The 17047-nt window shown below is 38.2% G+C and overlaps 1 protein-coding gene and 1 long non-coding RNA gene across 2 annotated transcripts; one reads left to right on the top strand and one right to left on the bottom strand.

Annotated features, from left to right (window-relative positions):
- The first annotated feature begins 9449 nt into the window (after positions 1-9449).
- LOC140851929 (uncharacterized) lies at positions 9450-11096 on the top strand. Its single transcript, XM_073244183.1, has 7 exons — positions 9450-9610; positions 9708-9812; positions 9889-10015; positions 10093-10164; positions 10254-10308; positions 10397-10754; positions 10840-11096. The coding sequence occupies exons 1-7, from the start codon at positions 9577-9579 to the stop codon at positions 10875-10877; spliced, it is 789 nt and encodes a 262-aa protein (XP_073100284.1). The 5' UTR covers positions 9450-9576; the 3' UTR covers positions 10878-11096.
- LOC140851930 (uncharacterized) lies at positions 10956-14769 on the bottom strand. The gene is made up of 2 exons (XR_012134719.1): positions 14693-14769; positions 10956-11419 (listed from the first exon to the last, which is right to left on the bottom strand). It is a non-coding gene; the product is annotated as an uncharacterized lncRNA (long non-coding RNA).
- Positions 14770-17047: the final 2278 nt, after the last annotated feature.

The following is a 17047-nucleotide window of genomic DNA, read 5'->3' as shown; positions in this document are numbered from 1 at the left end:
TTTTTCTTGTAACCAAACATGCATTTTACTCTCAAAATTATATTAGAAGAATATCAAATAAGGCACCTTTTAGATGCTTGTGAACATAAATAACTATAGCGCAATCAAGTCAAATAAAACTTAAAAAAACAAGTATAATATTACAAACTAATAACCAAAATAAAAACTAACTATAAAATTATCATTATTCTATCTTTTTGGGTGCGTTTTAAATTATCTCCTTCCATTCCCGATTGTTTTCTGTGGGCCAACCTTCCGGAGAAGTCATCTTATCGCCACCTTGATCGAGATTATTTTCCCGTTAGAGATCTCAAAATAGTCGTATCCGATTGCTAATGCCAACGTTCCTCTATACTCTCACTGGTGGTGCCAGTAATGCTAATTCTAGCATCTGCCATGTTGCAAGATTATACTACATATTTTTGTTGGTGGTGCTGAAAACTGGTTCGAACTATATCCTTGCACTGCCAACAAGTATAGCCCGAAGTACTTTTGTTGATTTGAGCCATATCCCGGCAATGTCAGGGTCGGCGATCGTCCCCTCCACCCTCACTATTAGTGGAAGAAGATCTTAATGTCATCGCTGTCAGATGCTGTAATGAGGCAAAGAAATTAATATACTTTAATCTAGAAAGACTCTTACGAGGCCTATAATTGAGAAAGAATGGACTGAGAAATGGTGCTTTCATGATGGCTTATTCTCAGCGACCCAAGAGAAGATATGCAATGGCGGCTTGGTTGGAGGACCTTTACAATGTTAAGATTTAATGAAAAAGATAAATTAAAAAAAAAAAAAAGGAAAGAATTGATTTTCAGTAGGATTGAATCAGAAAGTCTCCTGATGCTATTTCTCGAGAAAAGAAATTGTAATATAGTTTTTACTAAAAAATCTATAATATATTAATACTAGAAATATATGTTGATATGCATAAACTGAGAATAACAGATGGTAAAAACTCCCTCCCTTGAAAAAAGTTGTTTATCTTTACATTCTTTTATTTTAACAAAATTTGTCAGTTAGACTAAAGTTATGTTCCTATTATTTTTTTAAAAAAAATCAAAGCCAAGTTATTGAACCAAAAAATAAAAATAAGTACATAATTTTTATATATAATTATTATTCTAATATATATATATATATATATATATATATATATATATATATATATATATATATATGGTTGTCTCTGTTGGATTGGATTGATAGTTGATAGATGAGTACCCCTTCTCAATCATTGACACTTTAAGTCCAAATCAACGCTAGCATATTGCATATATGTTTACTTCAACATTTCAATAAACTATTAATAATGGCCAGTAATATTACACATAACATTCGTATTTATAGTTGAACCTAACGATTCAAATTAAACAGTGTAAAAAGGATTATAAGTAGGTAGTATCACTAAAAATGTGTGATGTTAATTCACTGAAATTGCATTAGTTATATCATTTGCATGTAAATAATTAAGTTTTTAGGCTTCAATTAAAATATTATAGTTTGACTTCGACTGATAATCTAAAGCTAACTATGACAATCAAAATTGCACCATTCACATGTGGTGAATGTATAACATTTCAAGCTTTTTTTTTTTTTTCTTAATTTATAATTTATATTGAGTACCATTATAAACACATATTTTGTGCACATACAAAACTTTATATATAGTTGAAAAGAATTGGCCCAACTTGAAAAGCATGGCCCAACCTAATTTTGTTGGTGTCAAGCAATGGCAAAGATTTTTTAGTTTGAACTGAGTATGGATCTTTTTTTTCGATAAATTATAAAAATCTTCTAAAATTTATATTTATTATATTTACATCTAATAATTTAAAAAGCTTACATTTATCCCAACTAAATTAACAGCATTAGTAAAACCATTTATTTAATGTAAAAAATCAAAATTGCTTCTTTCTATCTTCTTATATACATCCGATACCTTCACAATTTTCTCCCTCCTTCTATCCCCCCTTCTCCTTCTACTCCTCTCTTCCTCTCCCTTTTTTTTCCCATAATCTTCCTATACCCCGCCCATGATACGCTTATAAAGCCCAACCACCCCCACATGGACCTGACTAGTGCCCCCTACATATGCTCCCAATACTTTCTCAAATCCGACCTCATCCACTCTCTCTCTCTCCTCTTCAGTCTTGAAATCCCCAAACTACACTAGTGCCGAGCCCAAGAAGCAGCCTTTGAGAAGATCAAAAAAGCTGACAATGATCTTTTAGAAGTCGTTGTTACCTTTCGGATCCTTGTTATCTACTGCACCACCACGAATTTATGGTCCGTTGCAACATCGATGTCTACCCCGCGTTCCTTCTTTGCACTCGGGGAGATCGATGGCAGAATCTTTGTGGCTATGAGTGGCAATAAGGGGATCTTCACGGTGGACTGCTATGAGCTAGCGATAGACCATTCATTGTCAAAGATAGGGATGTGGTGCAAGATGGAATGATATGATGCGGTGGCAATGGGGCAGTGGATGTACATGATGGAGGGGTGGTGATGACCCTTTTGCACGTTGCTGAGGTCAGAGGTCTACGACATGGATCGGGATGCATGGAAGGACATGAGTGAAGAGGGAGAGAGGTGGACGAGTGGCAACATCATCATCGGGGACTGCCTCCTCATCGCCACCACCTATGGTGATGGTCGGACGAAGGCGTACGACACCACAAGCGACATGCGACGGGGGGTGGAGGATGGTGGGGTGCCAATAATGGTACTGAAGTGGTCATATATAATGAGCAATATGAATGGAGAGATCTATGTGGTGGGGAGCAAGTTGGAGGTCGGGGTAGGGATGATAATGGTGGAGGGGGCGTAGGAGGAGCAGGGGCAGAAAGGGAGGTTGAGGGTGGGATGGGAGGTGGTGAAGGGGCAATCGATGTTTACTAATCCGGTGCCTTGTTACTCCAAGATACCCTACGCTTATAGCTCTTTGAGGTTGGAAATTTTTTTTTTTGTAAATCCGAATGCAATTGGAAATGATTTTGGGGAGGGTCACGAAGCAGGAGATGAAGGTGGTACTGAGGTAGCTAGGTGTGGATCCACTGATGGAAGAGATGGTGGCAATGTTTGCCGAGGCAGACTGCACTAGCAATGGAAGCATCCAGCTTGAGAAGATTATGATGGTGATGTTACCCTTCACACTGTCCATCGTGCTAAAGTTACAGGAGATATTTATTGTCTTCAATGTTGATAAAAAGATCTCATTGAGCAACTCCCTGCAATGTTCATCATCCTCCCCGATGAGCAGTGTACCTTAAAGGATTGCTGCCATATGATTGGTGCGAACCCACTGATGGAGGAAGAGGTAGCGGCGATGCTCACCAAGGTAGACCATGCTAGCAACAAGAGCATCCGACTGATGGAGATCGTGACAATAGGGTTGGCCGTCCGGCCTCTCATCATGCCAAAGCTCTGGGAGACACGTTCATCATCTTTGACACCAACAGAGCAAAAAAAAAAAAAAAAAACTCGGTTTAGTCTAGAAACAATACATTCTTCATTAATAAGTAATAGAAGAAAATATGAAATTATGAAAATTTAAATAATGTATACTAACTTGATTCCTAACAAATCTAAAAGTCTCTCTGATTATTAGGATAGACTAGGAGCCCATATCAGTCCATTTGTTGTTGAAGGTCATTTTTATCATTTTATAAAATCATTCTAATATGATATTTGGATTCCATTTAGGATCAACAGACTATCTAAATGTATGGGTTTAAATGCAGTCTTAAAATAAATATCAAAGGTGTAAGTGTAGGTTCTAAAAACTACTAGATGTAACTGTAATTTCAATCTAACTTCAGGAGAGTTTTATAATTTTTCTTTTTTTTCTTTTTTTACCTAAATTTTGAAAATGGCTAGATATTGGTCCAAAGTTTTGACCATTCAGGGCATAAAGGTCGAGCTCTTTTCAAATCTGGGTGGTGTAGACATGTTGAGCCGTGAGCTTAACCAAGAAAGTTTTTAGTCAGTCTTTTTCTCAATGGTAATTGTTCAAATCATCTCACTAGTGAATGCTAAAAATTTCAAATATTAGATTGGTCACGTTTAGATTGGATCTATTAGGGATGGAGCATTGTAAAATAAATTAGACTGGGATCAAATAGGTTAGATCAGGACATGGCTGTTGACCCGTAAGCACTAGTTGTGATGTCTTGATCTGTTGTGGGGTTAGATTGGATATGGGTCAAGATTCTATATGCTATTGTCATCACTTGGAAAGCCCAGCTTGATTGGATGTGGGTTAGATTGTTCTATATCCCAACTTGCAGGAATTAGACATTGAATTGCCATGACAGTATTATATGGGGGCCCATGACATTGTCATCTATACTAATTGGAACCTCAAATCATGTTCTTTTCACACGCTCAAAAAAAGACGGCACTTAAGTTTTCCCCGGAAATTCTGAAGCCACCAAAGCTCAAGTTTATTTCGAATTGCCATTACTTTTCCCTTCTTTTTATTCCCTGATTGACATAAATTAGTTTAGGTATATTTTCTTAGCTTCTTTTAGATTTTGGTATGTCATATATTTTATAAAATAAGGATTATTTTTCACAGTTTAAATCATAAATCCCGATGATACGAAAAACTCCATATTAAATGTTCATACCAAAAAAAAATTGTGCTCATAAGCATCACCATAAATTTCTTAATGCCTTCTAGAGATTTGTCTATTTTATTTTTTGCTTTAATAATTGAGAGTTGATATTTTTTTATTTATAGAATAATTATAGAAGAAAATAAAAGAAAAGCAGCAGACTTTGTATGTCTATCTATTTAAATTCTATACATCTTGAGAGTTATATGCTAATATAAATATTTCATATAAAGAAAATATAGCTCTCACAATCTCTAAAATCATGCAAATTGCACTAACATGATAACATAGGATCAAACAAAAATACAGTTCTCGTAATCTCTTAAAATTATGCTAATCATGCTAACAAGATAACATAGTATCTAAGAAAAATACAGCTCTCACAACTCATAAAATCATACAAATCATGCTAACATGATAACAGATAGTACAGCCTTCCCAATCTCTAAAATCATGCTAACATGTATTAGTATTTAGTAATAATAAATTAATGGTTAATTTATCAAAAAAATAATTCATGTTTCTTTGTAAAGAAAAAAATAAATATACCAAAACAAATCTCCTTTAAAATATGATGATATTCGGTGCATTTTGGATGACCAAAAGCGACTCACCACCACCCGCCATGTGAAGCTCATTAATTTGCCTGACCCATTTGATGGTATAATAACAAACATTGTTATTTTTCTGAAAAGAGAGAGAGAATTTTCATCATAAGTTGTTATAAAATTTCTTGCTATATCTTCATCCATCAAAATTTAAAAAAAAAAAAAGAGAGAGGAGTTTCATATTCCAAGAATAAAATGATTCTATGCGTTTTGTTGGATAGTTGTTTGAGAAAATTTGATCTAGAAAACCCTTCCTTTTTACTTCTGATTGAATATTTATTCGGTTTTTATTCATGTTTGAATAATTAGTCTCTTTAATTTATTCCCATATTTTAAACCCAAGTAAGACCTGTTCAGCATAAAGTTATTTCAGGCTCTAATCATGGAAAGTTTGTATATTTAATTAGTAACTTGTTTCCTTCCTCAACTCCATCAATAAGGGAACATGGAAAATGTGACACTTGTTTTTTTGTTTCCTTCTACATATGGCATGGCAATCAGTTCACTTGAATGCGTCCTCAACCTGTGAAACTGATGAAACTGGATCGTTTTCTCCCTCGACAATCTCATAATAAGAAATTCCTAGTCCATTCCTTTCAACATATCAAGGTCCGGTTTGGCCAATAAAATCACCTTGATCTTGCTATTTTCAATAAAGTTGAAGCTTCTTGTATGAACAATAGTTTTCACGCACATTTTTAGAACAATGCTAAAGAAATCATGTCATGGAAGTACAATGATGAAAATAAATTAAGTTTGGAGGAGCCACTATTTGACGAGGAGTGATCAAGTAGAGATGTTTAATTTCTTTAAATAGTCATTGACGGCTAAAAAATAATAATAATAAGACAAAAATAACCATTAAGATATTAGAAATGCAGATCGCCGACATCCAAATATAAAATAGATACGGTTGTACATTTCTTTCAATTTTTGATTGTCTTATTATTGATGCCGACCCGTCATGCAAACCTAAATCATAATCATGCCCCAAGCAAGTCTGACAATTAAAATTGATGTGGATGATATTTTGATTGATCTTGATATTGTTAGACTTTATCACCTCAAATGAGGGTAACTTGAAGACACAATCACGCCAGCAAAAGAATCTCGATGGTTGTTATTATTGCATGATTAGAGAGCTCATATCCATCAGAGCAAATAGATAGCTTTTACAGCCCTTTTAACCATGAAATAATACTTGTGCATGATTAGAGAACGACCACTGACTTTTCTCTATGAATAGAAAAAGATAGAGAACCCTCGTATGAGTCTCTGGAGAGCCTCGTTTGCCCCTTTTTCTCTTCCCCCGTTCTCTATATTCTGACATATTTGAACGTTGGAGAGTCCTAAGCCTGAAAGACTCCAACAAGGATTTTTATTTCAGTTCTAGTAATAAAAAAAAAATGTACCGACAAATTTATTGATCTCAGCACAACCTCAGAGTTCGATATCAACAAAAACCTTTCTACGGCCTTGGAAAACAATGTCAAAAAGTTCGTGCTCACTCATGCTAAAAGCTTCAAAGTCCAAGGCAAAGTAATAAAATATGGATTTCTTCACCTCTTTTATAATAATAAAAGGATGAGTTCTAGATAGCCATTTTTGTCGAAGGAGCCGATCGATCAATCGTGCATGACATTTTGCGAAGAATTATGCTATATATTTTTGGATTGATTTGAGGGTAAGCTAGCCCATGTGAGAATACACCAAAAAAATGAGGGAAAAACATACAAAAAAATTAGAAGAAGAAAACAGAGAAGGGGTAGTTTCAATCAAGAATAGGCTTATTGCTAATGGGATGAGCATAGTCAAAACATGCTACATCTTTTTATTGTGTTCTATTTTATATAATCCGCCCCCATTGCAAATTGCAATGAGAGAATTAGTAACTTCGATGGTTACCCATCAAGTCTAAATTATTACAATCAACTAAATTGTGGCAGTATTGATCCGTCCTGTCAACGCTGCAGACTTTTTCCCCGAGTTCTCCATAACAAGATAGAGACTTCGCAGCTGAAATTTAGAGCCACAGAGTCCTCTGGATCATTTGCATTAATGAATGGTGCAGAAGCTATATGCGCACGAAAGTGAACGCCACCTACAGCACGAGAAATTTAAACCCATTATTAAAATTTCAATTTCTTGTGTTGCATGATCTGCGGCTATATTATTATTTCCCATTGCTTGAACAAGATAACTCTCCATGTAAAACTGTAAAAGGTCATTGAAATCTAACCTTGGGTTGCTACACCAAGTGCGAGCAAATCAACCTGCTTATCTATCACTGGAAAAATAAACTATTGTGTTTCAAACTTCCATGACTCCTAATTTCATGATCACATGGCATGCTTGGATTGCAGAGGCATGAGACCAGGAGGCAGCTTAACTTTTGTTAAACAACAATATTTGTTTTAGCTCATTTATTAAACAAAATTGAATGAATTATTTTTGAGCCAAAGGTTTTCTCCGACATGGTTTACCAAGATGCGATTGAAAAAGCCAAACGTCATAAAAGAGCACTTGTATCTTTCACAGCATAACATATGGACCGCACAATAGCTACTTTGAGACATATACACGTGGATGAAAGAGAAATTTATAGTGCTTTAAGGTCTACATCTTTTACAATTAGAACTGTCAAAATAGATTTAGCCCACCGAACCAGTTTGGTCCAACTCTATAAATGAAGTAGATTGGAGTGTCATATGAATAGTCCAAATAATAATTAGGTCTATTTGGCCCGCTCTACATCAGCACAAAGACTAATATGGATTGGGGCCGAACTAATCCGGATGGACCATAAAAATTTAAAAAAAAATCTTAAAAAAAATTCTATTCATTTTTTAATCCATGCTTCCTAAGCTCCGCTACCTCACATCACCGGCCGCTATCGCAGACCAGCAGGATGATCGTCTCTGTCGGTTCCTTTCCCTTTCGTCTCCTAGCTTTACAGATCCCCCCTCCTCCTCTTCATTGTCTGTGCCGCCGCCTCTGGCCTTCGAGTCCGATCACGAATCAAGATACGCTGGCCCCCTCCTCCCTTCTGCCGACGGACACCCCTCCATCCAACCTCCAGGCGATCCTCCTCCTTTGGGCCCCTCCTCCCTTTCACCAATGGACGCCCCTCCATCCAATCTCCGGATGAACCCCCTCCTCCTCTTCGTCAGCGCCGTCACCTCTGAGTCAAATCTGACCGCAGTTCCTTCTCCTCCTCGAGCTCTCTCGGTCTCTCCACTCTCCGAGTTAGATCCGCACTGCCTCCCCTCAAGCTCTCTCAGTATCTCTCCACTTTTCAGGCTCGACCGCTCGAGGCACCGTCACCTCCGAGTCAAATCCGATCAGTGCTCCTCCTCCTCGAGCTCTCTTAGTTTCTCCACTCTTCGAGTCCGATCCGCGCCACCTCCGACCTCCCCTCAGACTCTCTTAGTCTCTCTCCACTCTCCAGACTTGACCGCTCGAGGTTCTCCCCCTTTCGAATTCTCTACATCTCTTTTTTTCACTCTTCACTCTTTAGTTATTTGAGATTTAAGGCCCATGAGCTGGCCTGATCCGGCCCACGGTCCTTAAAAAATTGGGCTGGGCCAACTATATTATATCTCATTTTTTGACTAGATCTAGTCCGATCCAGTCCATCAAATTTTAGATCCTTATGGGCTGAATCAGATCAGTCTATTTTAACAGTACTATATACGATCTAGAAGTTAATATTGCTAAAAAAATCAACTATTCTTTCACATCAAAGATACAACCCGAACCCCCCTCAGACCAAAGACCTTGCTGCAGAACACCCAGCAAATCATGTAGCATCCTTATGAAAGATCTACCGTCCTCACCCGCCAACAAAGACAATCTGCACTTCTTTTCCCAACAAAAAAAAAAAAAAAAGGGGAAAAAAGGGGCATGGTCGCACCTTCCACTTGCCATCTTCTCTGTAAAACCCATGTTACTATGTATAGGCTGCAGAAACTAAAGTTCGTAGAAGCTACATTCGGACAGTTCCGTTTGATTAGAGAAAATAGAGCCGTTCGAATTCTGAACTTGTTCACATAAAAAATTATTTTTTTAAAAAAAGACACGTTGTACGCGTGGGGCCCACTCAAATACTTGCTTGGAAACCCCGGATCAACTTTACCCTCGAGGCCCACGAACAGCAGAAGGTTGCCGGCCGTGTAGTCCGTTGCAAAAGACGGTTTTAAATTCGTGCCCGCAGGAAGACCCAGCCCATTTATGAGTATGACCGACTCTTCCACCAAAAAAAACCTACGGCTGGTAGTTGACCTCACAACCCCTTTGTTTCCACCCCCAACCCGGTACCCACCCTCGGCGTCTCTTTCCCTCGATTCCCATGTCAATCCAAGGCCAGCTCCTCGAGGTCACAGGTGAGTCTCTCCACAACTCCTTCAAACTCGAACAAAAATCCCCCCTAAAAACCACTATAAATCGGAATCATTTCTAAGCCTGCCAACTTCCGATCAGTGGTCGGATGCAGCAAGTTGAAGGATACCGAGTGGTTATCGCGGCAGGATCCCTACGTCTGCCTCGAATACGCCACCACCAAGTTCCGCACCAGGACCTGCACAGGTACATACCCTCAATTTCTTCGATTTCTCCAGAGATTTGTTTGATTTCTCTGAGATGGAACAACAATAACCCGCAGATGGAGGCAGAAACCCTTGCTTTCAGGAGAAGACCACCATCCCCCTCATCGAAGGCCTCCGCGAGATCACCGTCACCGTCTGGAACAGCAACACCCTCACCTTTGATGATTTCATAGGCAGTGGCAGGTAAATCTTTACCTTCTACCTGCTCTTCTTTCTTGTGGGGAAAATAGAATCGAAACCTAGAATCCAATCTTGTACAGGATCCAGTTGCAAAGGGTCCTCTCCGATGGCTACGACGACTCCTCTTGGTCGCTCCAGTCTAAATCCGGAAAGTAATATCTTCAGACCTATTAAATCTATAGCTATCAATGTAGACATACCCAATTGTTCCAATTTACTGCAATCTCTCCTTGCTTCATAGGTTTGCAGGAGAAGTAAAATTGATCATGCATTATGCCAATGCAGGCAAAGCACAAGTAAATTCTTACTCCTTTTCAAACTATAATTTTTCGATCCATTGGTGGATGTAGGGAACAATCCTGAAGCCCTAATTTCTTATTGCAGAAGCCTTCGAAGGCCGAAGCTCCGATGAGCTATGCAGCAACTGCTCCGGTGTACAATCCGGCAGCTCAATATGCTTATCCTCCATACGCATCGCCGAAATCGGTGGCGGCTCCTCCTTCCTATCCTCCGACCGGAGGTTACCCTTCTTCGAGCCCTTATCCGGCAGCATATCCTTCACTGGCATACACACCGCCGGCTAATCCTGATCCTTATCAGCCTGCGGGATACCCTCCCCCTCCAATGCAGCCCCCAGCATACCCAACTACAGCATATCCACACACCCAAGGATACCCACCAGCCACTTACCCCCCTCATCCATATCCCCCTCCACCACAAGCCCAACCCGGTTATCCACCAGGTAAATGAAAAAATTTCCCCTCGTTTTGATCTTACTGAAATATAAAACAAGTGCATCATATGATTGTGTGATTTTATGAATGCAGCACCTTACCCAGGGATTTATCCACCACCACCATATTGATGGCAGAAGAAATGCAGTTGCTACTGAGAATATCCAGTGTTGGTAGTATCACATGTGCGGTACTTATTTCAGCAGTAATTAATCTGAAACTTGTGGTCATGGCTCTTTTCTGTTCTTCGTTTGCAAAAATGCTTGTTTACTGATACAGATTGGGAGTTAAACTAGTAAATTAGTTGCTGCAATCAAAAAGCAAATAATGCTACAACCAGTTTGTGGAAATGCATGTGCCCCTAAGGAAAAAAAAAAATTCAGAATCCATTTTTCCGAGCAAGAGCTGATGCTATCTTTCGCAGCTCAGATATTTCATCTTCTCGTTGACGGAGGGCCTGTTTCAATTTCTCTATCTCTTTATCATGCTCGCAGTGATGTAAACATGTTCGTTGCCTTTTTGAATCATTGGTCTTATCTTGGGTCATTCTCTTATTTAATGGATCACATCCATTAAGTTGAGCAGCAGGTTTCATCTTTCGAATGTAGAAGCTGATGCTTTTCCCTGTGCTAATTTCCAAGAACACAACCTTCTGAGGTCGACCACTGGAGTCCTGAATGTAGAAAAGAAAATATAGAGATATTTAATCTTCTAGAAAAATCATGGTGCTCTCAAGTGGCTTCTAAAAATGACCTTGTTGTTGTAACATATTCATTGTTTACAAAGAAAAAAAAATCATAACATATTCTTATGCCATAAGCCCAAATTTGTAGAAAGATCTCAAAGTGCATAAAACAATTGGATGATGACCATCCGATAATTGGCTCCCAAAATTATAATTATCACAACAAAGGAATCATGGTGCTTGAGAGAGCGAGAGAGGTGACTTAATAACATATGTTCTTCCATTCAAAACCATATCATTCTTTGTAAGCGACCAGTCTATCCCCTTTTCTATATCTAACTGGCATCAAGATTCACTAGAGTTCTCCCTATGGATAAATCCTTGCTCACAACCAACATCCAAGATATTTTTGAGAAGATACAATGTTATATGCAGAATGAAGCAAATTATAGACAGGAAATAAAGAAAATTCTTAAGACACTCAGTTATGTAAAATATAAGACTGCTTTAAAGATGAACAAAACTCTGTCATAACACAAAATAAAGACTTCGCATTGCACAAGGAAATACAGTCTAAGGCCTGCTCTTATGTCCAATCACAGTGTGATATCTCCCAAGAAGAGCAAAGGTTGTTGAGATGGAAATCTGAGGTACTGTGGGAGGTTACTGATATCCGTAATCCCTAGTTCAGATAACAGAATCCACTAAAAAGGCAATTTTCCATATCTTACTGCCATAAAAAAGCATGAAAAAAATCTATCCACAGGCATTTTGGGCCATTAGATTTTCGCAACTCGTATTAAGCATTGTATTTTAAACAAATTCTCCTCAATTATCCAATTTTCAAGAAACAAAATTCTCATCACTGTGTTCCCAGTTTACCATGAAAGCTATTGGATCACCTTTCCATATTAATTGGCAAATTAAATCCTCCCGAGTCTCAATAATTCAACTGTTCATGTAACAAAATCCACCGCTCAACATTCAATCTGGCCATTTGTCTAGCCCATGACAAACAAATTTACCTGGCCACAGCAGTCACTGCTAAGATTGTTTAGGGCAAGAAAGCTCTCGATATTTGGCTAACCCACCATGAACAACAGGAGAGAAATACAGCATCTGGGAACCGTGCTGTCACTTTGCACTCTTGTTGATAAGGCTGCATACCATAACATGTTGTCCAATGTCATAATACCCTTATTCCACGATGACTATGGTATCTCCAAAACAGATGCAAATAACCCCCAAACCCGGCACATCCTCATAAGCCTCACTCGACCGACCCCCCTCTCCTTAAATGGGATTTTGAAAAGTGACAAATAAATAAAGAATAAAACAACACCGCCTGGACTTAGATGAGGTCAATGTGGCGGTGCAAATGAAATCGACCTTGAGTGAGTAAAATACAGACAATTGTGATTAATTAGAACTCAGATTTGCCCATAGATAATAAATTTTAACACCTACCAGTAATCAACTGATTGAGTGTTCTTAAAAACAAACACAATAGTACAAAAGAGTAAACTAACAGCTTTGCCATCCACATCACAACAAAGAGAGAAAAATCACAACTATGGCTTCCATGTAGCCTAGAACTTGGTTAATTTCCATCAAGCAATAGCAAGTAGTTCTTTTGATTAGTTCATTTGAGAACTGAATCTAACATATTGGATGGATGATAAATGTTCAGTTTGAATTGTTTAAAAGTATTATAGGTTAAATGTTTGATCTTTTAAGAATGCAAGAATCAAGCTTGTGATCGGCTCTATATGCATTTTGCATGTGCATATTGACAAGTCCGAGAAACAGGATGAGGGAATCCATAGCCATTCCAACCCCTGAAACTACTTATTTCCAAGGGGAGCTTATGATATGCATCGATGAGATAATTGGGTGTAAAATTAAGCCCTAAAGAATCATGTAATATTTTAAGCACCAAACCTGAAATTCAACCAATATAGTGTTACTTGGTAATACATGCGGAAAGGCATGTTTCCATGTCATTCCTTTAGGCATTGGCACAATGGTAAGGTTGCTCTATTGTGACCTAGATATCACATGTTCAAAGCATGGAACAACCGCTCTGCATGCGAGAGTAAGATTGTATACATCTGACCCTCCCAAGACCCCACAAATGTAAAGGCCTCATGCACCGTGACAAGCTTTCTATATTTCCATGCCATTCCTTGCCTACATACAGTTTCTAGACATCTGTTTTAATCCATCTATAGCTTCCCTTATGTCTAATGAGGCAATCAACTTCCTAGCCTTATCCAATGACAAGTGTTCTCAATGGACTAATGATTTTACCAGTACTGTTTGAAATGGAAAAAATGTTCTACCATGTCATGTTGTATCATTCTTTTTAGCTCACTCTTACGGACACATGCTTGCAGATTACATTGTAAATAACTCAAGAATTTCACCTGAAAACTTCTAGACTGAAGTTATTACTTTCCAAACTTCACACAAAAGTTTTTAGTAAGAGAACAAAAATATAACTGAAGGGTAAGGTCTAGTTGAAATTTTCCACTTGTGGTGTCCATTCCACCACATATTCTTGCTCTTGTCCCCACACCAGCCTCCTAACACTTTGACTGGTTCTTCAATACTTGTTTTCATTGGCTACCATTTAACTTTGCACTGCAGGGTTTTTACTCCTTTCGCATTACGTCAATGTGCTTCTTATAACATCAACACTATACTCCAACAATTCTAACATGTTCCAATTTTCAAATTACTTCAGGAGAGTTCAAGCAGACAAAATGCCTTAATATTCCTTCTCGGCATTTACAATTTTCCACATTTTTTACGACACTTCAACCTGAATCTGAAATCCCCATCTCACCAAGGACATTTAGGTACAGATAAATATCATTGACTCTATAACATTTATTACTAGTATCTCAGAAACTAATTTCCCCTTAAACAATTACAAAAAATCCCTTTCTGTTTGACTTATATGTTTCCCGTTTTCCATAGGTTACTCTCCACTGCTTTTCTTGGTACATATTACTCTCCACTACTTATCAGAATGTGTTAGACCCACTCCCATTTCTTTTATCGGTTTCTGAACAGAATACTTAGCCAAAGCAAATTTCAATCATGTGTCACGTTCCTGCTTGCGTTGATACTAAAAGATGGGATGTACAATATAATGAGATAATACCATTCAAAAGAAGAAAGCTGCAGAAGAGAAAGATCATTTCAGTCAGCTAAGGAGTGCTATCGTTCAAAAACATAGTAATCTGCAGTGCATACCCTGTTTTCTATGGCTTCTATTCCTTAAATGCTTCATCAGCCTCTCTGGCATCCTTGAAACAGCAAATGTAGAGTAGTAAGGCCTCGGACTTTTAGATCATTCTGCAAAAGAAACCTTCATTGCATTTCTGAAACAACAAAATACACTCTCTAGATACACAACAAAGACATAAAGCATGAGCAGTCAAGTACCTTGATATCAACATTATAATTCTCAGGAAATAATTTCAACAGGTCTTGATAAGGCACGTCAACTGGTATCTTGTGAGTAGCAGCTTTGCTAGATCAGAGTCAGATACCTGGAAAGCGGAAAGTTTGATAGATCAGTCAAGTGTCTTCAACAAACAAGTAAGACTTTGTTCCTACTTCTTACAGACATTGTTGTCAACAACAGAAATGGGATCGTCAAATCCATGTTCAAGCTTAGCTAGAACCAGCCTCATTGTAGCTTTTGCATCATTTAAGCAATTATGTGGTTCACCTTCTGCCCGAAGTGCAAAACCCAATACAGACTGCCACGAGAAGACAAATAATATGAGAAAAAAAAATGTAATGCTGAATAAAAGAAATAAGAAAACAGAGCATGCCTCAACAATCATATACATCCATATCTGGTATTCAGACTCTCGATGCAGTTCAGTATGAACTGTCCTCTTGTTCTTTTAATGGTAAACAAGAACTTGTTTCTATCTTTACATAAGATGTGCTTGTGTTCAAGAGACAATGGATGGGAAAATCACATTTACAATCACGAATTTTTCTATTTATAAGCAGAATTGAGCTTATTGCTAAAAATGTAGTAGATGTTCAATACGATGCAGAACAGTTTCCTCCATATGTTTAAGATGTCCATGTCACACAACATAAGTTAAAAATTAGGCTATAGCTTCTCTACAGAAAGGTCCTCAATTCTGATATGAGTTAGAGTATTGCAAATTTGCAATATTTGTCCCAAAAGGCAGCACAAGTTATTCTTATTGTAAAGTGATCCAAATGCAAATAATTTTATCATCGCATGAAGGGACTTGTCTAACGTTGGTATGATTTCAAGGGTGTTACTTTGTAATATCATTTTCCCCTACCATAAGTCCCACCAAAATAAGTTTTAGTTGATCATGCATCCAATAGATCTTGAATTAGAATCCAGTTAACTGCCTACTTCTCTACTCTCACACAAGTTCTCAAGGGCCACATGCAAGCACCACCATGCTAGTTTTTGGCATGTACTGATGCACATGGACACTACCAGTTCCCCACTTTACCCTGGCTTGGGGAGGGGTTAGATGTACGGTTGTACTATGTGACAGTCCTGCATGAGCCACACAGCACCGACTGGAAAGGACGACCTGCTAATTCTTTCTTCAATAAGCTTCTAAATTGAACTTATTTTACAACTCCTGAACCTACTAAGCCAGAATTGCACTTAATAGATTACCCTCTTAAAGAGTCATGAAGCAGTGAGCTCATTTTACATAGCCTACTACCTGAGCAAGAGCACAGTCTTTCCCTCTGTTATCACCAGGGCTTGGGGTTTCAAAAAGCTGCTGCCTTGTGAAGGCGATAAAGGTACCACATAGTGCCTAAGTGGTATCTGACTGCTTAGATGGGCAACTATGTGGTTCAACTTTAAACAGAATATTAAATGATAAATAAATTTATAATAATAGATACAAGACAGAAATATATAACTAGCTCAGTAAGATTACAAAAGAATAACAAAAAATATGCAGATGGAGACTCAGATATCCAATGCTTAGGCTTATGTGGGCCACCTGGTGACCGCTACGTGACCTATTTACACAGAAAGGGAGCCTAGACCTTATGCAGGCCAGTTAGGAGCCAGATACACATATGCAGAAGCATATACCCCATTTCAGAAAAATAGCAGGGCAAGCCTCCAGGCCTCTCCCCTACATCCACCTCCTAGAGTATCAAAAGACTTTCTCATTGCTCTACTCTCTCTCCTTCTGGTATAGGTACCCAAAAAGACTTAAAGGGGACTTGTGCAAAGGTGTCATCATTTCAAGTGGGGATTCAGGACCAGTAAAAGGTTTGGAGGTCCTGCCACATCACCCAAAGAGTGTAGCTATGAGATCTCACCCATAGCATATGACAACCAATAGTCATGATGATCATTTAGTACATGCATGTCCGCATTCATGAAATATTTTTGCTTGACATGCTTTTATCCTTGCAACTAATGACATGAATATTTGAATTCTGTTTCTAACTATCATGCTCTCAGTCATCATCCAAGAAAGCAAAGTTGTCCTAATTCAGATATCGATAGCAGCACAATTTTTGGCATCAACCATGATCTCTGCGGCTCAGACATTGAGTTTCAAACCTTTTCGT

The sequence above is a fragment of the Elaeis guineensis genome, chromosome 10, assembly GCF_000442705.2.
Source record: "Elaeis guineensis isolate ETL-2024a chromosome 10, EG11, whole genome shotgun sequence".
NCBI lineage: Eukaryota > Viridiplantae > Streptophyta > Magnoliopsida > Arecales > Arecaceae > Elaeis > Elaeis guineensis.
This window is presented reverse-complemented; position numbering and strand designations above follow the sequence as displayed.